Here is a 20,494-nt window from a genome sequence, read left to right as displayed (position 1 = left end):
AAGTTGGCTAGCTATCTGGAATGCAGAGTTGCTGCTTTTCCTTACTGCTTGTGTGCCAGCTTGTCACTGGGTGTGAGAACAGCTGGTGGTGTGTGGTTAGCCTCCTTTCCTCAGCAAGCCTCAATAGGGTTCTGCTCCTGCTAAGAGCAAATGGGCCAATGTGGAGGGGGGGAGGAAAAAAAACATGTTTCAGAATGGATTTCTTTTGCCACAGAACTTGTAGGAGATTCCTGGTCTAATGGAAGGTTGCATTTTCAGGAGTTTAAGGGCTGTGCTGTGATGATGGTTGTGACTTGAGAGCCACGCATGCATGGGTGATTCTGCCAGTACTTGCTATGTAGTGAGCAGGCGAATTCTGACATAGGCACGTGTCAAAGAGTTGTTCCGTACATATATGGCTCAGGCTATGACCCAGTTATCAGACAGGGAGTAGGAGGGGATTTTTCTTTACTGGTTGAGAAGATTTGTCACCATGACCAGTTCTCTAAAAGCCTGTAGAGCCTATTTACCTTTTCAACCTCTGCTGTACAGAAGAATTAAAAAAAAATAAAAATAAAATAAAGTGGCCAGAGTTTCTTGTCCTGTAGTAAAAGGAGACCATTGGACATGTTCAAAAGTCCAGCTCTAAAATGTGAAATCAACCGTGTTCATAGCAAAAGAAAAGCATGCAAAGCTGCTCTTAGGGTGGACTGGGGATTGTACGTTTTCGAGTGCCCAAACGCCTCCATGTCCAGAGTGGGTCAGTGAGATCACTGTTCCCTAAATATCAGCGTGAACTCTCCTTTTGCAGTGTGGCAGAGATGAAGTGGGAGCTGTTAACGTGGTTTGACTGACAGGTAAATGTTTCCTTTTGGCAGGATGGGAAGCTCAAAATCCAGGAAGAAAATGCGAAATTGAAACAGCCTCAGAGAGAGGAAAACAGTGGCCTGACATACAAGTATGGAAGAAAAGAAATCTAATTTTTGCCTTTTCTTTTTCTAATCCCTGTCAAAGGGAAGAAGCAGGTTCTGCTGCTTGACATCAAGGTTACTGGATGTGAAAAGCCCCTCTCTTTCTCCTATTTACCTTTGAACTTGTTTCTATATAAATCTAGTGTTTCCTTATTTTTCATCTTTAATGAAGCCTCATAAACCAAATCCGGCACAGATCTGGACCTTTGATGCTAGCATCCAAAGAAGGTATCTTTTGATGGTGGGAGATAGGAGAAGCGTTGGTGAATCTGTGACACCTGCAGTGAATAAATAGTGGCTTCTGGATAAAAATAGCTGTTTGAGAAGAACTTAAAATAGTGATTCAAGAATGTGGCCATATTTTAAAAAAAAAAAAAGTACCTCTGGTAGCATTTTTCTAAACAGAATTGTTGGATTCTAAACAGAGTCGAGGATTGTTGTCACAGGATGTGTTTAGCCTTTGAAAGTTAAGCTTAAGATTTAGGTTTAAATGTAAGTTTTAAATCTGATAGGGAAGAGCTCTGTAATGAGGATGTTGCTCAGAGATGGCAACAGCCCTTTTCTCTGAGCAACTGCTCTCTGAACGTGAGTGGAAATACACAGCGCTCTGACGTGGTGCGCTGAATGCTAATGCAAAGGTGATTGGAAAAGTGTTGTCTTAAAAATAGCATGGGCTCTATTCAAATCTTCTTTACTGGATATTAAAACCTTCCAGGCCACTGATGCTTTTTGCCCGTTTCACCTTGAGCGCGTTGGCAATACGAGCATCAGTCTGCCGATTTGTCTGGAAGGCTTTTTAATATAATGTTGTCATTGCCTGTTCACGGATCTGGGGGATCAATCATTTTGCAATAAGTTTAATGTTAATTTTGAACTACGTGTATGTTGTCTAAACTGTTCTTCCATGTTAGGGCTCCCTTTTTTTCTGCTTTTCAGGAGTCATTTTATAAGTTTTTCCATTTAGCCAGGAGTGTGCTGTGTGTCTAACGTTTATTCTATAACGCCAGTGACGTGCTGCCTGTTTGCTTCTCTGTTTGATGAAGTTTATGACTGCCTCAGCTCTCGTGTGAGCAGACTTGGCAGTGTGGTTTGGAAGAAACAAAACCAGAAATCACTCTGGGTGGGATATTAATGACAGAACGGAGGAAATCCTCTGATCGTCCAGATGTTGGTCTAAATTTAAGAAGCATTTGGACTGTGCACTAAGTCACGTGGTCTAAAATTTTGGGTAGACCTGTGCAGTGCCAGGAGTTGGACTCAATGATCCTTGTAGGTCGCTTCCAACTCGGGATATTCTATGGTTCTATGATTTTGTTGTTCTCAACAGTAGCAGTGACTGAAGTGCTGGCTCAAAGTGATGATGTTTTTCTCTTGCAGGTTGCAGAGTGACACACAGGAAGAGCAGGTTGGTGATTCCTTCTCTAGCACTGAAATACTGAACAGCAAGTGTGCCGAGGGAGCTCCTAGGTTACTGCAGTATTTTCCTTGGCCCCAGTACCCTGGAGTTTGTGTTTTGGGTTTTTTGCCTTTGTGAGGATTTATGTTTGTAGAGTGTGTAGCAACAATCTGGTTCCCTAGTGGAAAAGTGCTGCTTAGCTCAGTAGGAAGGCTTTTAGTTGTCGGTGCTACATTTACATTCATTTTGCCATCTGAGCAAAACTGTATTAACCTCTTTTATGGTTCCTGTCCTAGGTCGGTGTCTTTTAAAAAAAACAATGAAAGAATAATGTAATATTTGTGAAAATGGCAGTGTGTAACCTTCCTGGTTTGGGTTAGGGTTTTGCCTAGCCTTTTTGTAGGCTAGAGGGAAGGGTTAGTTGTTTTTCTCTTCAGTTGCTTCTGTGCACATCAAATTGACCAGAGCCTGTTCTTTCTCCCGAGTGCCTGGCAAAGCACAGCTGGAGCCGTGGTGTAGCCAGGGCAACTGTCCTGCAGATAAATGCACGCTGGCCCAGCATGGCTGCCTGGTGGGTTGTGAATTGAGAGGGGCTAAAAACACAACAGTGAGAAATCTTCGTCCCTGTTTTAAAATAAGGATCACAAGGGTCTACCACAGGGCCCAAGTAAAGCAGGCAAGTAAAGTAAAATGTCTTGGCTTTCATCACGGGTTTAGGAACAGCCATCAGGACCTGGAAACGCCCAGATCTGCCAGCTCTGCCAGGAAGAAAGCAGCCGAAACAAGAAAAAGGTAATTGTGAGGGCTGGTATTGTCACCTCAGCCACGTGGTGAATGTGCATTTCCTCTGATTTCTCTCTTCAAGTGGTGCAGATTTCCTACTAGTGACCTGGGGCAACAAAATTAACCTTTTTCTGATGTGTATTTGACCCGTAAGATGTACTTGTTAGACGGTGGCCATTTGAGGGTTCCCAGCTTGCGCTGTGCCCCGTGGTTTGCTTTTCCTTCTCCTTTACAGCACATTTCCTTTTTAACTAGATGATTATCTCTGGGATCAATCAGAAGTGAGAAGAGGGTGTTAATGCTTATTACTTCTCCACTTCAGCCACTATACCTTTTTCTCTTGCCTTTTTTTTTTTTTTTTTTTTTTAACAAACATCACTTTTTTATCCTTCTTTGTGGCCAGCAGTCAGGGCAGTGATACCAACTGCTGTCAGTGCAGCAGGCACCCTGGCCGTACTGCTGCACGTACTTCAGTGGTGAGCTAGGTGTCGTTTCGCTGTGTTTTCCCTTATTTTTCTTAACAAGACCTGCACCAGAAAGCTCTGGTGGCGATCTGGGAACAGACCAGAGCAGGGAGGAGTCGTCAGCTCCCGGCACAAGGCTCTGACCTCCACACCGGGTTAAAGATAAACCAGTACCACGGTTCCAAATATTTCCTTCGAATTTTTTTTGGGGGGAGGCTAGGGAGCACAGCGAGGCTATCTGACCAGGGAGCTTTCAAGTAGGACTTCTCATTCCTGTGTTTGTCTGACTATAAAATCATAATGTGCATCTCAGGACAAAATGCTCTAGCTGTAAGTTGTGACTAGACTGAATCAAAACTTAAACGGTTCATTACTGATTACTCGTACCACTTCACTACAAGTCCTCACCTGCTCTTCTCTGATGCTGTAAGCACAAGAAAAGCTTCTGGTCTTCAGAGGGGGCAAGAGTGCAATTTTGAGCATCTTTCTCTAGTCCAGTAGAGGATTTGAATTGACTGAAGGTTAATGAGAAAAAGCTCAAGTGTTTTCAGCATCCCTGAATTTTTCTCTTCTCTTCCTGTTTCAGAACATCTGCAAGAACTGCGGTGGTGTCTTCTGCGAGGCCTGTTCAGCAAATGAGCTGCCCCTCCCGTCCAGTATTAACCCAGAGTCTGTCTGCAATCCCTGCCACAAGCAGCTCATCCAGCAGTATTCGACCAGTCCCTTGTAGGAGCCGGGCTGCAGAGCAGTGACCATAAAAAAATGTTGTAGCTGATCAATGTCTCCGGGGTTGTTCAAGAGGAATTTGAAGAGAAGACGCTTGCCTGTGTTCTTGGGAGGCCAGAGGGGGAAGCAGCTTTGATGGTGTTTAGTCTCTTGCAACTAAAACAAAGTCTGAGCCTTCCCTGTAGAAAAACCTGCCAGTTCTCAGACCTGAGCTTGTGCCAGGGGGAACTGCTTGGGGAATTTCACATCGAGTAGCCTTAAGGTGTGACCGAGCAGCCTCAGGATGCTGTGAGAACAGAGCCTCCACCCCAGATAGAGCCGTGTGTCTGTGTGCCCAAGTCAGGGATGTTGTCATCCCCGAGCATGTCATGTGAGGGCATGCTGCTGCTAAGCAATGGCTCACTGAAAGCAAAACAGGAGCATTTTTTTAATCCTCATGTCTGGCTGCACTTGAAATACCGTTTCCCCTTTCCCTGCTGCCTTTGACAATCTGGCTCAACCGTGCTACTTCAGTGCCAGGTGAAAGAGTCCAGGTAACATGCCAAAAAAAAAAAGTTTTCTGGCTTAATTTCTTCAGTCCTCTGGCCGTGGGCTTGCTATGCAAATCAGTATCAAACAAAGCTGTGAAATTATCCTTTTATAGGGACTCTTGAGATGGGATAAGGTTGTTTTTGTTTGTTTGTTTGTTTTTTTAAGGCATGTGATGTGAGAGCTCACCTGCACTGATCAGCAGGGAAGTGCTTTAAGTCATCTCTGACCTTCCTACCAGAGACCCTCACTGTGACTTCATGGCCACAAAATGGTGGTCAGCCCAAAGGGCTGCAACTCTGCTTCCTATCTTGATCCCTGGGGGGATTTGAGTCACAAATATTTAAATACAAAATACTGTTACACAGAGGGATTTAGGGCCACATCTGTGCACCTCTCTTCTCTCCGTTGTGCACGTGAAAGTGTGGTTGTAACACAGCTCATATTACACGGGTTTTGCTTTAGATCAAAATGAAGGTGATATGAAGTTTAAGTACTTTGCACCTATGAGAAATCCTGATCTGAACACAGTTTAGTTTTTGTGATTCATGCTACATCTATCTTTGTTGCTGTTAAAAGGAATTGCACGTTTCTCAAAAAGCAGTGGTGGCTTCCTTGTAAAGCAGGCAGTATGTCATAGTTTATTTGGTTGGTTCTGTACTGGGAGACTTCAGTCTTTAGGGCCACGGTATGTTTTGTAATCTGTAGAGAACTGATGTATTTATATGTGACAGAAGTATTTGGTTTTGGAGAAATTTTATTGGGGGTAGTGTTTTAACACTCCAGAGAGGATTTTCCTTCACTAGACTGGCTGGAACTGCACTAAAAAGCACATCAGAGTTGAGGTTTTTTATGTGCTTGGTGCTAGAGTTTGTACCAAGAACTTCCCCTTTCCTGCTTCCCCGTAGGCCTCGGTGTGTTCAGCCGCCCAAGTTCTCCAACTCCTCTTAGTGCCCTTCAGAGACAGCGCTAAACAGAGGGGAGCAACTTCCAACTTTCCCTTTATCTGCTCTTTAGTCCCCCCTGTGGTAGTTACCACATGAATTTCCTTGCTGCTATCCCCTAAAGTAGGTTAAAAAAAAAATTGTAAATAGTTTTAAAATTGGAAAAGCTTAGAATTGAAATGTGAGCAAACATTTGCTTTGAAGGGGTGAAGCACCATAGGTAATGCATGAGATACTGAATTTATTGTTAGCAGCTTTGTGTACATGGTGTACGCACTGCGGATAGCAAATTCCTGCACCCGAACCCAGAGTGACTCATCCCCCAGGAGAAAGTCTGACCCATGCAACTTCAGTGCTGGAGAATTAAACTGGAAACCAGGCGCTTACTGAAGTGACTTTATTGCTGAGGCGTCCGAGCAATTTTGCAGCTCTGGAATCACAGCTTACTTGTGACCTGTACGCAGCTTTCTGCTGCTTTAGCAGGAGTGGCTGCTGCTCCGCTTGCTTGTAGTGAATGTTGTGATCATCTTCGTGTACAAAGCAGGACAGTTCTTGAGCAGGTCCTTCATCGTTACACGAGATCTCCATGAACAAGCAGCCCTTTACGAAGACAGCTGAAACCCTTCAAAATACGGCTCCGGCTGCTGTAACAGAAACTGGCGTTCAGAAAGACCAGAGCATGACCACGTTGGCTGTCAGTTGTGTCAACAGTCACCGCCTCCCTGGTTGATCTTGGTGGAAGGCTCTGCTTTCACGTACTGGTGTTACACTTGGTGATGCTGCAAATGTTAAAGGCATGTTTGCTCAGGTAATGCTGGATTTTGGGGTTCGTACCTGCACGTTTGGATGGGGCGGAGCAGAAGGCTCTTTTTCTGTTGTTAATTTTGTTCCACATGCAACAATAAAAACTTTCTCATCTGTATCCTGTGTCCTGAGTGGGCTTTCCCTTCTGCTTTGGCTGTGGGTATGAAAGTATTTCACAACCAGTAACAGATGCCAATGCGGAAACAAGAGAGGCATGGCAGGAGGGACGAGGTATTAGCTACACTACACAGCACACCTGCTGCCTTCTGTGTACGGGGATCTTCAATCGTTTGGGTGGCGTTAATGGCCCATTCTGGTGTTTTATTAATGCTTTGTACACCAGCACACAGCTGGAGGCTGTTCTGCAGCACTTGCTGTTCCTCCGGTACAGCTTTTTCTACTTTTAGGACAGACAACCTTCCCACAGTATGTCAACACAGTTTATTACATGCTTTTTACATAAATCCAAACTAAATTTTATAGTTTGTCCATTTAATTAAGCAGTGACACAGTACACAAACTTTACGCTTGTACCTAAGAAATGTGTTCACTCTGGCCTAAAAAGAAAGGGGTGGGGGAGAGAAATAAAAACCATCACTACCTCACTGCACCTTACTACTGTTCTTTTTTTTTTTTTTAAATGTACCACTGCATCTTAATCTAAATTATGGTCACCAACAATGGAATTGTAGAATTCAGCAGTGGTGGAAGATGTCAGTAAAAAGATAAGCTGAGACAGACAGCCTCCAAGAGGTGAATAACTTTCATGTGGTGCTGAAGTTGATCTGACACAGGGGAAGCTGATTCTGCTGGGACTAAGTCCCAGCACAAAGGCCAGGAACAGTTCTGGGTGACAGTAGAAAAATATTTAGCCACTCCTTTGTGTCTGTGCCAGGGAATACGGCCCCATCAGAACCTTGAACAGATGAAAAGTAGGACAGCTTCATGGGGAGGAGGGAAAAGCTAGGGGAAGAAGCACTGCGGCACATGGCAGCAGGCCTCAGCTACAGCACGGCACGTTTCTGTGTGGGGCTGCAGTGTCAGGAGAGTGCAGCAGCCTCTGGCTGTGACCTCGGCCAAGAGCTGCTGCCCCTCTGCCACAAGAATTTATCCCTGGGGATTTCAGCTTCATGGGCCAGCGTGTGAGGCGTGAGGCCTGCCCTTGGATTAGCTGTGATGATCGGCCTCAGCCACTTGCTCTCAATTTTAGCCTGGAAGCTATGTGAAATGCCAAGTATCACGCATGCTAAAAGTGGAACAGGAGCAATAGAATAGAAAGATGTGCTCACCAAAGCTGCGATCTTGCCCCTGTCACTAGCAGTCTTGTTCTGCCTTTGGATGTTCATTCAGGAATAATTCAATGGTACCGCACTCTAGGGAACAATATGAGAGGCAATTTGCGTTCAGTGACTTGTAGCTGCTGCATTTTTTTTCTCTCCCAGAAAGCCAATTTAACATTTTAGGGTAATTTGGAATTCTATTTCCAAGACAATCCTGTTGCACAGGATGCTACAAGTAGGTAGACAAGAAGCAGTGCTCGAGGAGGGGGGAGTCTCAGTGTTTTAAGTCCCCCTTCCTCTTTACTCACGCAGCTGTGTCCCCTCCTTGGCCATTGCACTGACTGCATCGCTGTGGCTCTCAAAATGCACATCTGCTTCTCCTGTGGCATCTCCATGGGAGTTGTATTCCACCATGACCCTTGTGGGCTTCAGTGGGGCGAAAAACTGGAAGGAAGTGAGGGGGAAAAAACATTACCAGAAAAAACTCCTACCAGAAACCATCCTGTTTGTACTCGCAAAGCTTGTCCAACCCTAGGGACTGAGCACTTGAGCAGCTCAAGTCCCCTCCTAGCTGGGTGAGGCCAATGTGCAGCCTCCTGCCCTCTGTCAGGGTAACTCCTGATGGAGAACTAGCCTCCCACAGCACCCTTCTGTACCATGACCAAAGGCATCAAATGCGGGTGCACTTGCTCTGTGACCATACACTATTAAAATGAAATATATTTGATATTAAAATTTCTGTACAGTCAGCTAAGGGTACAACAGGACACAGTTCATGCTGGTGGGCATTCAGCACAGCCCTGCAAGCTGTCACCTTCCCCAGGTATCACCGCTGCACCCATGAGGCCAGGGCACATGTGGGAGCCTGTGACCCTTTTAGTGTCCCTCAGCATTTCGATGTCAGTTCAAGTTTCCCAACGCCCAGTGCCACGCAGCACTGAGGACTGATACAGAGAAAGCAAAAACTTTCAGTCATTTCAGCTGGACAGATTGATCGTAGGTTACCATTAGTAGTTACAACTGAACTCGATGCATACTTTTACTGCTACTCACATTTATTATGTCTTGGGCTCTAGTTTCGGTAGGAAAACCCCTCACGTGGACAACATGTGGCCATGATGAGGTGCTCCCAGGTTCTGAACAGTGCCCGGAGCTTTCTGTTTCTTCATTACCTAGTTCTGGGGAATCAAAGGAAAACATCATTAACCCTTGTAATTATCACCTTCCTCACATGGCTGTGCCCACAGCAGCAGTGAGGGTAAGACAAAGGGGCCTCAAACAACACACGCGCCACAGGGTGCGACTCACGGTTCTGGTTCTGTCTCTTGGCATCGGAGCTTGCACTGTCACTCAACCTCCTCGCTTCAGCAATCAATTCAAGCTCCCGTCTCAGCCTGGGGAAGGTCGCTATCTGCTTGTGATAAGGCACATGCCTTTGCATTTGCTGCTTTCTACTTACGTATACTTCTATATATCTAAAATTACAAGGAAAAGATTACATGGCACTCCTTGGCCCACCAGAAAGAACACAAAGATTTCAGAAAGTGACATTAATTCTGGATGTTTTCCCAGCTCAGCTGTGCTCATGAAGTATGAGAGCCTTGTAAGCTGTTACAATTCTGGCTTAGCTGGCAAGAAAAGGTCTTGAAGAATTCATTTAAATTGTCCAGTTATGTCTATGAAAGCCCTTTTCAATGGGCAATGAGAGTCACCTTCCTGTATAAACCCAAGTATTGTGAGGCAGTTTGTTCTGGACAAGGTCTTTAGTTTATGGCCTTACCCAAGATTTTTGTAGAAGCACTACGTTTACAAGCCAAAGCTATGTTTTGTTGCAGAAATACAGCTTTACTCAAAACCACGATCTTTTTCCTGCAGTAGCATGCATCCTTTTGAGGCTATTTTCCCCACTACACCTCTGCAAACTGCCTTATCTCAAACCCTCCAAACCCCAATTGAAAAAAAAATTTAACCCCAAAGCAGATGAAAGCATTAACAGGGTAGTATCTTGTATCTCTAGCCACCCACCCCAGAACCCCTTTTTCGGACTCTCCTATGAGGCTCTTTTAGAGCTGGTAACAGCAGCCAGCTGGGCCTTGAGCACGTTTAGCTCCCAGCGCCCAAGCAGGTGGCTTCCAGAGCACGGAAGAAACAATGTGATGGAGAAGAGAACGCGCACATCCAAGTGAGGCGGCCTTCCTCCCTGCCTAAGGAGCAGCCTCAGGAAGAGACATCACCCCACGTACAGCCAGGCAGCGCTTACAGCTCAGCATCCGCGTGCCCAGGCTCAGCAGTGTCCCCTTCTAGACAAAAGTGATGACCCAGGAAGAACCAGAGCTAATTGGCAGCAGGTTTGGAAACTACTCAGTTCCTTGGCTAGTCATGCAGAAAGAAAGGTTAAAACAACCCCTAATGGCAGGCTGGGAATTAATTAATCCCTCCTGGAGGGTAGGGAATTGTGTGGAGCTGCCACACCTATGGAATTATTGAGCACACCTGCAGAGCAGCTGTTAGCTTTTAATATGGGGGGGGGGGGGGGGACAAACACAAGGAAGAAGTCTTGAAACAAGAAGTAAAGGAATAGAAGGGAAGGAAGCCCTTCCTAGGGTATGTGAGAAGGAAAGGCTGGGAGAGGTTTCTTGCAATCTGGCATTCAGAAAAATAAATCAGGGAGTTATCACAGAGTACTCTAAAAGCCAACCAGCATAAAAATGAGTGTTTTTTTTTTAATATAGTTTGGGATAGCGGGGAAAAAAAGTTACAAATACTTCTGCTTAAGGCAAGGGAAGCTCTCAGGTGAGAAGAACATAGTGTAGGGCCTCAGCATGCTAGAGAAACGCACTTAAATGCAAAGTCCTGAGGAAGGAGAGCAGCCCAGGCAGATGCTGTCACCAAGGAGGCTGGTACCTGACCACAGTCGGCTGCAGCAATGGATTCAAGCCAGAGGTGCGGTGAGTTGTGCTCTGTATGCCGTGCTATCCACATGGAAACACTGACCGTGCTTAGTGCTGGCTGGAAGGGAAGGGCTGCCTGTGCTGTGGGCCCCACTGCAGAAGCCTTGGCAACAGCAAACCTCGTAGGAGGTGCAGGATCCCCGTGCGCTTGTGACTGGGCAGGTGGGATCTACCTGGTGGGACTCCTCCCCACCCTGAATGCTGGCACCCAATTTGGGGCAGGGTGAGGCTGGCTTCAGGAGAAGTTCAAAAGAACTCTTTTTTTTTGACAGAGCCCCAAATCTGCTTAAGCTGTAAGTGGTGAACGTGCTTCTGCAGTGCACAAAGCTTTCTGTTCTCATCCCCATCTTTGTCAAGGCTCCTCAGAAAACCTCCCTGGAGGAGGTAACGCTTAGGAAACACAGTCCTTCAGAAGGCACTATTAAAAAAGGACATGTCCTAAACCATCAAGTAATTGTCTGACACTCTGAGCAAGATTTTACTGCAATTCCTTCTGGAATTTGAATCCTAAAAATTGGGTTCTACGCATGCTTCAATAAAACTATGAGTATGGTACCTTAAGCTAAGAGGCAAGCTGTAAGTCACACCACATGGTTCATATCAAGTTGTTCTACTCCGTTAACTACAGCAAAGCACCTACCTACTCCCCATGTATTCCTTATGCTTTAGGAGGGCTCTAGCTGCCATTTCAGGAGCTGCAAACTGCACGTAAGCTTCTCCAGATTTTCTTTCTCCACGGTAAACAAAAGCTATGTCAGTTATCCTCAAACCTATAGGAGGAAAAGAAGTATTTACAATGTTAGGAACTGGTGCTCAAGGACACCCCTTCCCTTTCACTCCTCTTTTTTGACAAATTAATCCAGTACCCCTAGTCCTGCAACAACTGTTCATGTTGGCCTAAGTATACCTGTATTGTTAACTTTTTTCTTTTTTTTAAAAAACTCTGGTTTACAGGACTTGTAAAAAAAAAAAAAAAACAACAAATGAATGGAAATTCTACACAGAAGGAGGTCCAGAGCGCAAATGCTCTTGAAATATTCTCTAATTCAGGTTGTTTTTCCTCTCTCTTTAAAATCCAGCTAAAATCTAGTTTACTTAACTTTTTTTTTTTTTTTTTTAACTGCATAGTATCTTTCTGGGGAGCCTGTAATCCATTATGTTGTTGTATCTGGCACAATACAGACCAAGAGCTGCAAGTCCTACCTTAATCAGTGATTATACCAGTGCATACTGGGCTGGGTTCCTACACCTGTGAACTTTTGAAAGCCAACATTTGTGGTTGTGGTTGCTTTTGTAATCTTCTATTGTTTTTTTGTTGTTTTTTTTTTTTTTTTTTTTTACCTTCTGGAATGGTCTCACTAGCACTCAAAGAAACAGCAACCTCAAAATGCTTTCCTAGGTACCTCATTGTGATAGCTCTGCACTAGATTGATTATAAACATTATTTAACTGCTGGCGATCAGTTCAGAAATCTACTATCAGCAGCCCTTGCTTTTGGCATCATGTTGACTATCATGAGCCTTAACGTTGGAGAACTGTGTGCATGCCTACCTGAAGTGGCAGAAACATGAGAGTAAGTGTTTTTGGTTTACTCTACAGTCTAATCTTTTGTCTAAAAAAGTAAACTCTGCAAACACCGGGAAGGCTTCTTTCCTAGGAAGTGTACGTAGCAGCCACCTGGCCTGCTCCAGCCCTGAGGGCAGGGGAAACATCCTGTCCAGTAGCTGACTGGCTGAGAAATTGTGCAGTAACTATTCACAACCACAAACAAGCCATTATTTGAAACAAACAAACAAAAATTAGCCGAGTTCTAAACATTGACATGCATGTTCTATTACAATTATACTGTTGAAAGGCCCCATACTGCACTCATTTGTGCTTTATCTGTAATACAGGCATGCTTCTTCCTCTATGGCAAATTACGTGCTGGTAGCAGTTCAAGAGAAGTATATTGAACCTAGATTACTCCCTTTACTTATTTTTCCCCTAAAATTTAGTGCTGCAAGTCCCAAAGCTACGTTAGACCTGCAGAAAGTCAAAGGTAGCTGGTAATCTTAAAGGTTGTTCAATAAAGCTTTAGTTGCCTTCTAACTGCAGGGGGATAGCAACCTGTTACACTAAGGTGTTCATGGCTGCATGTGGCTCTTGTAGCTCTCCTTTAGAGGAACGACTGTCTAGCTGAGCATGAACTTGGAGCACAGAATACCTTATAAACAAGAGTAAAAACTATTTTGAGTTACCTGAGAAAAACTCCGCGATGTCATCCTCAGTGGAGGTGAACGGGAGGCCTCTGAGTAGTACGACTCCATCACTGATGGCTTGCGACTCATTCTGCAGACTCTGCAGTAAGCCCTCTACATCTCTATCATGTACTTCGAAAACTGCAAGGAATATAGGCAAAAAACATTATTTTCCTTCATGGTACACAGAAGGTAGCATTCTGCAGGCACCTTCTAAGGCAGCATTTCCCTCCGTGCATCCACCTTCATTCCCGTTCTCCCCATGCAATCAAAGGTCCCCCCAGTGCTGCCCCTCATGCCACAAGGTGCTTTGCTTTCTCTGCCCAGCCCAAGAAGCTTTGACTTCATGGCACTTTGTTCACTGGTTTTGTCCCTGATTGTCCCCCTGGCACAAGCCTGTCTTGGTATTCAAGCAGTTCTTATTCACTCTACTGTGTTTCCTTCAATTAAACCTGTTTCCAACTCACCTTTCACGTAGCGTGGGCCCATGTATCTCAGGTTCTTTTCCAAGGCTTTCTGGACATCTGCTTTTGACTCCAGCTCAATCAAGGCATCTCCCCTGCGTCTCCCATCCCTGTTTAAGAGGAAGTGTATGCCGTTCTCACCGTTCCGAATTCTACAGCCTAGAAATCAGGGAACACGTGGTACAGAAACATACGCAACTGTATCAACCACGGGGAGTCTTTTGATTCCAGACTAAAACAGCAAATTCTGCGTGGAGCCATTCATCTGTTTTGAAGCACAGGTTAGGAAACTCTCATTTCTACCACTAGCTTTAACACGCAATGCTTCTCACAGAGAAGAAGGAGATTTGGCATCCCACGGCATTCACAGCTATATAACTGGGTAATAAATATCCTCATATTGCTCATAAAGTTTGTTTTTGAGGTACTTGAAATCTTGAACAAATGCTATAGCACCTTTCAATCATTTATGCTCTGCCTGTTTTATGTTCCTTTCTCTAGCAGTTTAAAGAGACTAAGCTTAGTTCAGCAGGTTATTAAACTGCTTAGAAACTTGATTTGATCACCTCACTTACAATGAAGGGATGCATCTTAACATTACAGTATGGGAGGATCAGCCTCACAAAGCTGAGCAAAAGCGTGCTCATCAGCATTGGCAAGCGGCTCTGAAGTTTCCCCCTGTAAGCATCACTTTTTGATCAAAAAGAAGGGGGGAGGGAATGGAAGCCAACCATAACGGTATTCCAGTAAAGCATTTAGATGTGGATCAGTGTAACTTTATTACTGAAACACAGAGCAAGAAGGAGAAGATGTGCTCAACTACACGTGAAACACTTTGCTGGAAGATGACCAGACACTTAACAGTATCCTGGAAGCTGATCGTTGGCTTTATGCGTGTGAGTTGCAGTGATGGAACTGAGAACCCATCTTGCTTTGAGTAGTGGTCTGTAAGTTGTTTGTTTTTTTTTTTTGTTTGTTTGTTTTTTTGTTTGTTTGTTTTTGTTTTGTTTTTTTGTTTTTTAACTAATGATCAGGTATTAGGTTGTATAACATCCCACTGACCCATTACTCAGGTAAATTATCTCCCTTACCCTCAAAAAAGGTAACCACGTCTTCCTCGGAGCAGGAGAAGGGGAACCCCTGCGCCCTGACGAGAAAAACGGCCTCCTCATTTTCTCCCCGGGGTGGCTCCGCGTCCTGCTCCGACAGCTGACGCTCCTGGGACGGCGAGCCTACAACCTGACCCCAAAAACACCTTTTTTAAAAATAATAAAGGAGAAAGGGCGAGGCGAGCGCCTGCCACCCGCGCTCCCCTTGACAGCGCTGGCGGTTGGCGCCCACCCCCCCCCTCGCCTCACGCTTCACCCGCGGCCGCCGCCATTTTAGGCCCGCTCCCGCCCGCCCCTACCTGGCTGCAGCGGCGGGCGGCGGCGCCGAGCGGCCGGAGGGAGGCGGCGGCGGCGCTGAGGAGGAGGCGGCGGGAGGGCGATGGGGACGGGACGGGCAGGAGGCGGCGGCGACCCAGCAGCAGCACCGCGGCCAGCCCGCGGCGGGCGACGGCGGTGGCGGCCATGGGCAGGCGGGGCGAGAGCCGGGGGGGCTCCGCCTTCGCTACCCAGGAGGCGCCGGCAGCGCGGGGCGGGAGCCGGGACCCGCTCGGTGGCGTGAGGGGAGAGGGGGGGCACCGCGAATGTGGTGGTGTCCTCAGCAAATGTTATGTCAGGAAGGGAAAATAACAAAAAAAAAGATGGGTACGTGCGCTGCTTATCTCTTCTTGAGCGCAGTGGTTGGAGCAGGTGGCCTCCATGGGTCCCTTCCAAGCTTAACCATTTTGTGGAAGAGAGCAGCAAGGTGAAAGATTAGCCAAGGGAACGAAAAAGGTGTGGAGGCTGAGGTGCAGGGGCTCTGAGCAGTTTGTTGGGAAGACAAGGTGCCAAACCTTCCTGTCGTGTGGTCAGGAAGGCAGCGATGGATGGCCCTCTGCTGTCCTGCATCCTCTACTTCCAGTCTTGGCATCCTCAAGCTTTGTGTTATCGAGCCGTCATGAGCTATCAATCCAAGTGTCTCAGGATTTCAATGGAAGTCTTTCACCGTGTAGTACTGCCAACCCATGAATATCTCAGAAGCCTTGAACATTTCTTATCAGTGTTTTGAAACTGTAAACAACCTATTCTAAGTCATCTCATTGTTGGCAGCTGCTGCTTTTATAAACTATTTCATGCAATAAACTCTTTCAGAGACTCTTATAGACTATTAAACACCATTAAAATATTAAAAGATGATCTCTTGGCAATAGCATTCAATTTTTTATTCTTAATTTTCAAGGCAAATCATATACTTACGTGCCTGGTGACAGGACGAGGGGGAATGGGCTTAAGTTGTGCCAGGGGAGTTTTAGGTTGGATCTTAGGAAGAACTTCTTTACCAAAAGGGTCGTTAGACATTGGAACAGGCTGCCCAGGGAAGTGGTGGAGTCACCATCCCTGGAAGTCTTCAAAAGACGTTTAGATGTAGAGCTTAGGGATATGGTTTAGTGGGGACTGTTAGTGTTAGGTCAGAGGTTGGACTCGATGATCTTGAGGTCTCTTCCAACCTAGAAATTCTGTGATTCTGTCTATTCATTTAGTGGTACCAAGGTGTTTCACCTTCAAGATTTTTCATATTCTAAACATCAGGTTTCTCTTTAACACCTTCTTTAAATGAGAAAACTTTACCGGTGCAAAAATTAATTACTGTAATTCCTCTCAAACACTTCTTTTTCTAGGCTAGCTGTCATGCTGTAAACTGTCACTGAATAAACAGATCAGTGAATCTTATACGTCAAGTGAATGCTGTGTGCATTCCTCGTTCATGCAGATGAATGGTTCTTGAAGGTTTGTGATCCAGACAAGGGGTAAGGCTGATTCTCCTCAACGGATATACAAGTCTTCTACCCACTTTACCTCCGAAACACTTGCCTCCCAAGTTCAGTGAAACAGCCCACTGCTGAGTGTCCCGTAGCTTGTCAGTGTGTGCGAGTTACCTTTAGAGGGCACCATTTTGTTGGGCATCTGTCGACAGTGACGATTTCCAGGAATCTCGGCTTCAGCAAACCCGAGGGAGCAAAACCTCTGCACTGCTGATAACAGGAACCGGAGGGGAAAAAAAAAAAAAAAAATCATCCTAGGACGATAGAACTTGCATTTATTCACTCTTCGGTAGTGATGTTGAGTGAATCTTACTTACCAGAGGAAATCAGTTACACTAAGTAAAAATAAAGAGAATAAGAAGATGCCCCTTCCATGCGGCTTGTTGACCAAGCAGCCCTTTCCAGCCTTGTAAGATACTATTTCTTTTAATGCCCACCATTAAAAATATTATTGTTAAAAATAACTTAAACTAGCTATTCTTTTGTTTGGTCAGCTCATACTAAAACAAATATTTAGTGCTGGAATACACCATTTATCACTGCAATCTGTCATCAAGTAAAATTGACTTCATATTCTGTTGGAGTGTATTCTGAAATTGTTATTTTAAGTTATTCAAGCAGTTATTCAAGCCTTCCCTCACTTTCTGTGGAAGATGAGCCCATTACAAAGTTGTACAAGTACAACCCTCTCAGCGTTCAGCAGGAGATAACGAGCTTAGCCTGAGTGAGGCCACTGACTGGAAAAGAGGAAGAGTGTATTTTGCATGGAGAAGTTAAAGTACTGGGAACCCTCTGCACATGGTGTCCGTGCCCCATATGCTGTTGAAATTTCTGGAGAAGGTTCTCCACAAATCATTGATTTCTGAGACAACTGTGTACAAAAGTTGCATCAGGAATTACATAGATGTGAGTACTGTAACAGCACGGAACGCCATGGAGTGCTGTATTTATTTCTCTTTCTGCAGTCCAGCAGTAACAAAGCTGATGGGATATACTGTTGCAGCTCCATGATTATGGCAGCTCTCAGGACTTCTGTGTAATACCTCATAGTTTCTGCAGTTTTTTGTCGTGTTGTGTTTTTTGTAAAGAAGAGTACAGATCACAGGGTGAATCTGATATTTATACTTAAATGCTTCACTACATTTCTATAGTTAATCCTCTAGGTATAGCTTGTACACAAATTAAATCCCTTACTTTAATGCACAGACAACTATCTGATCGGAAAAACTATCAGATGCTAGATGAGTTTAATCTAGAATATGGAGAGAATGCTTACAGGGTTTAGTATTTAGAGACATTTTACATTTCAAACTAAAATTGTTTCCCTCTTTGTAGTCCATATATAGTAAGGATTCAGCTCTTAATTTTAGAACTTTTTTTTTTTTTTTTTTTTTTTCACCTTAAATGTTCTCTGTTTACTGAGCTGTGTTATAATCTTTGCTACAAACTTCAGTTCAGGACCTTTTTCAGCTTGAGGGCCTTTTCAGAGTAATTCTTTAAGCTCTACATTATAATGGATAAACCAAAATGACAGACGTCAGGGCTTGGGTACATTCACTGTGTCTTGAACCACTGAGCAGTTCGATCCTTACGTAAGACTGCAGCATGCTGCCAGTCCCTTGTATCGGCAGTGTCTGAAGTGAGCACTTCACGTGGCCCTTAGCCATCATGAGCAGACCAATACTAATTTGAGACATCAACTGTACACGTTACGTAACTGTTTCTCCTTTCAGCCACACGGGCAAAGTGTTTCCTACTGATTGTGGCAGTAGCAGACATTTAATTTTAACTTGCCGCTAAAATAAAATGTTCTGTGGGTAGAAGGAAGCATATGGGTGGATAAAGAGAATGCAGGTTATTCATGTCCCAACGTGAATGTGTCCGAAAGGTCAGCACTGTGTTTTTGAGTTGGATTTGCGTGGCCAACTTAGTCTGACAAAGTCTGCTAAAAAGTGTTCTGAGCCCCATTTCATGCCTGCTTTTACTAATGTGGCCAAAAGGAAAATTGCAAACATTGGGAACTGGTTTTTAATTAAGCTTCTGCTGCTGCTCAGTAAAACACGTGGTTTTAAAAGTGTCCTAAAAACACTAGTGTAATTTTCATTCACTTAGAAATGTACTGACCTGGCATTTTGGACCTGGTCAGGAGGACAGAGCCAGAATGTGGAAAATGCAGTTTCAGCTTTTAAAAGCACAAGAGAATATGACAGCTCTCAGTGTTACCACATAAGGCATTCTACCTGAGAGAAACCCATGACATGCCAACAGAAACTTAATGTTGTATGGGATTATAGTGTGTTTGGATGTACTGAATTTACCCTGTAATAAATCCAAGAGCAGATTTTTCTCTGGCCTACCTGCAGCCGTAGTCTTTGTGGGGTAGCCTGCAGCCACACAATCCTCTTGGGGCAGGAGGGGACCTCACAGACAGCCAGGCCGTCTGCCTTGTCACCTCTCCAAAATCCATCTGGCTTCTTACTGACCTAAAAAGAAGCAGGTTTTCATGTGAAATGATCCCCTGGGATTGTCATTTCTTCTGTCAAGAGGTGTCACTTGGATGTGGCTAAGTCTGCAGTGGGATGTGTAGCCCTTGTAAGATTTGAATATAAGGTTTTACTTTAAAGCATGCTGGATGCTGCTTTGTTTCCTCTGGAGCTTATAGAGCAACCGAGACAAGCCAGGACCAAAGAGCATCATTCCTGGTTTGGGAGAGGGGGTGGAGTCCCAGACCCCAAAAACACAGCCTGCAGCTGTCATCTGGTGTCAAACGAGCTGTGGGCTGTCTTTTGCAATGTGCTGTGCTCCCTTGGATTGCATTTGGTGGAACAATGCCAGCCAAGATGCAGTTGCATTTATTCTGAAAGCGTCTCATACTGGAATGATACTGTGACAGTGCTGTAGGTGAAATATCTGTGTATGGGAGGACGTGTGGGTTTTAACCCACACCTGTGCAGGGTGAGGCAGTTCAGGGCAGAGGCTGGGTGAAGGCGGTGTTGATGACCTGCCAAGAGTTTAAAGGCAGGACTGGATTTTATTTATTTTTTACCTCAGGAGTTTGCAGCTGCCCGTATCTTCAGTTTTGAGGTGTGTCATTCCTTAGCTGATTGCTGGCCCCAGCCAGCTTAGTTAAAGATTGTTTGAAAATCAAACAGTGATACCTCTGAAATATTGGAAGCCATTTTGATATGTTTGTTTAGTCAGGACTGTTAGTGGAGAGGGCAGAAGAAGTTAAGATCTCCCCATTCCTTTTATGACCTTGGTGGCTACTTGTGGGTTTAGGTAGCTGCACCCTTTTGTGGCAAGGTGAGGATAATGAGGGTAATGTCACTTACTGACCTTTTAGGGCAATCTGGGTAAGTAATTCTGTTGTAATGTGACACGACATGCTAATGTAAAGCAAACTGCTCTGTTCCTGCATCCCACAGGCTCGCTCCACAGGATGTTGGGGAAACAATTTGGAGTAGAAAAGGGGTTCGGGCAGGCCATAGTGCTTCAGCAGTTTTCACAGATCTTCCACAGCACTTGGTAAGTAACTGTGGGGCTCTTATATACTGCCCAGAAGCTACTACCACAAGTGTGTCTCCACAAAAACCAGGGGGCTGCCCTGCTGAGGCTTCACTGACAGAAATATCAACATTTCCATTGCGCACAGGTGTGACAGGCTGCACAGATTTGTCAGGGAATGCTCGATTTCTGACACAGGACAGGGTACACGAGGCAGGGCACAGAGCAGAAAGGATTTCTCTTGCCAAGGCTGTCACAACATTTATGCTGTCTGTCCGTGCCCGGTGCCATCTGGGTCCCCGGGGGCTGCAGGGTGGGACAGAGCCCGGCGGGGGCCGTTTTGTGTGAGGGGAGAGGTGTGAGGGGCACTGGAGACGGGGTCGTTCCCTTGGGTTGGGGGACCCCCGAACAACCGAAAGGGGCCAGCAGCGGCGGCGGCCGGGGCCGTGAGGGGAGGCGGTGTCGCCATGTCCCCGCCCCGCGGCGCTCTCCCCGCAGCCGCCCGCCCTGCGCCGCCGCCGCCGCTGCCATTGGGAGCCGCGCCGAGCCCAG

At 45.4% G+C, this 20,494-nt stretch overlaps 2 protein-coding genes across 5 annotated transcripts in view; one reads left to right on the top strand and one right to left on the bottom strand.

Moving 5' to 3' along the window:
* The window catches only part of RUFY3 (RUN and FYVE domain containing 3), a 48,056-nt gene extending 41,343 nt beyond the window's left edge, over nt 1–6,713 (top strand). The window contains exons 16-19 of the mRNA XM_032187151.1: nt 858–937; nt 2,328–2,355; nt 3,064–3,138; nt 4,180–6,713. Coding sequence (XP_032043042.1) covers nt 858–937; nt 2,328–2,355; nt 3,064–3,138; nt 4,180–4,323 — 327 coding nt within the window. The 3' untranslated portion in view covers nt 4,324–6,713. The remainder of the gene's footprint in view (nt 1–857; nt 938–2,327; nt 2,356–3,063; nt 3,139–4,179) is intronic.
* GRSF1 (G-rich RNA sequence binding factor 1) lies at nt 6,172–15,103 on the bottom strand. 4 transcript variants are annotated; one of them, XM_032187154.1, is made up of 10 exons: nt 14,939–15,103; nt 14,622–14,769; nt 13,534–13,689; nt 13,067–13,207; nt 11,467–11,596; nt 9,184–9,350; nt 8,929–9,053; nt 8,184–8,319; nt 7,885–7,968; nt 6,172–7,152 (listed from the first exon to the last, which is right to left on the bottom strand). In XM_032187154.1, exons 1-9 carry the CDS (start codon nt 15,101–15,103, stop codon nt 7,910–7,912), a joined length of 1,227 nt encoding a protein of 408 aa, XP_032043045.1. In that variant the 3' UTR covers nt 6,172–7,152; nt 7,885–7,909. The 4 variants fall into 4 exon arrangements, with proteins under 4 accessions (XP_032043045.1, XP_032043044.1, XP_032043043.1 ...); XM_032187153.1 differs by having other exon boundaries at nt 6,172–6,570; XM_032187152.1 differs by having other exon boundaries at nt 6,172–6,435.
* Nucleotides 15,104–20,494: the final 5,391 nt, after the last annotated feature.

The sequence above is a fragment of the Aythya fuligula genome, chromosome 4, assembly GCF_009819795.1.
Source record: "Aythya fuligula isolate bAytFul2 chromosome 4, bAytFul2.pri, whole genome shotgun sequence".
Lineage (NCBI taxonomy): Eukaryota > Metazoa > Chordata > Aves > Anseriformes > Anatidae > Aythya > Aythya fuligula.
This window is presented reverse-complemented; position numbering and strand designations above follow the sequence as displayed.

Excerpts from the sequence above, each read along its gene's own strand:
- GRSF1 (XM_032187154.1), bottom strand. The coding sequence starts at position 15,103 with ATGGCCGCCACCGCCGTCGCCCGCCGCGGGCTGGCCGCGGTGCTGCTG. Across the intron at positions 9,054-9,183 it reads CAAGAGACAGAACCAGAACC|AACTAGGTAATGAAGAAACA; the intron begins GTGAGTCGCACC and ends TTGATTCCCCAG. Across the intron at positions 7,969-8,183 it reads CAAGGAGGGGACACAGCTGC|AGTGCGGTACCATTGAATTA; the intron begins GTGAGTAAAGAG and ends ATTGTTCCCTAG.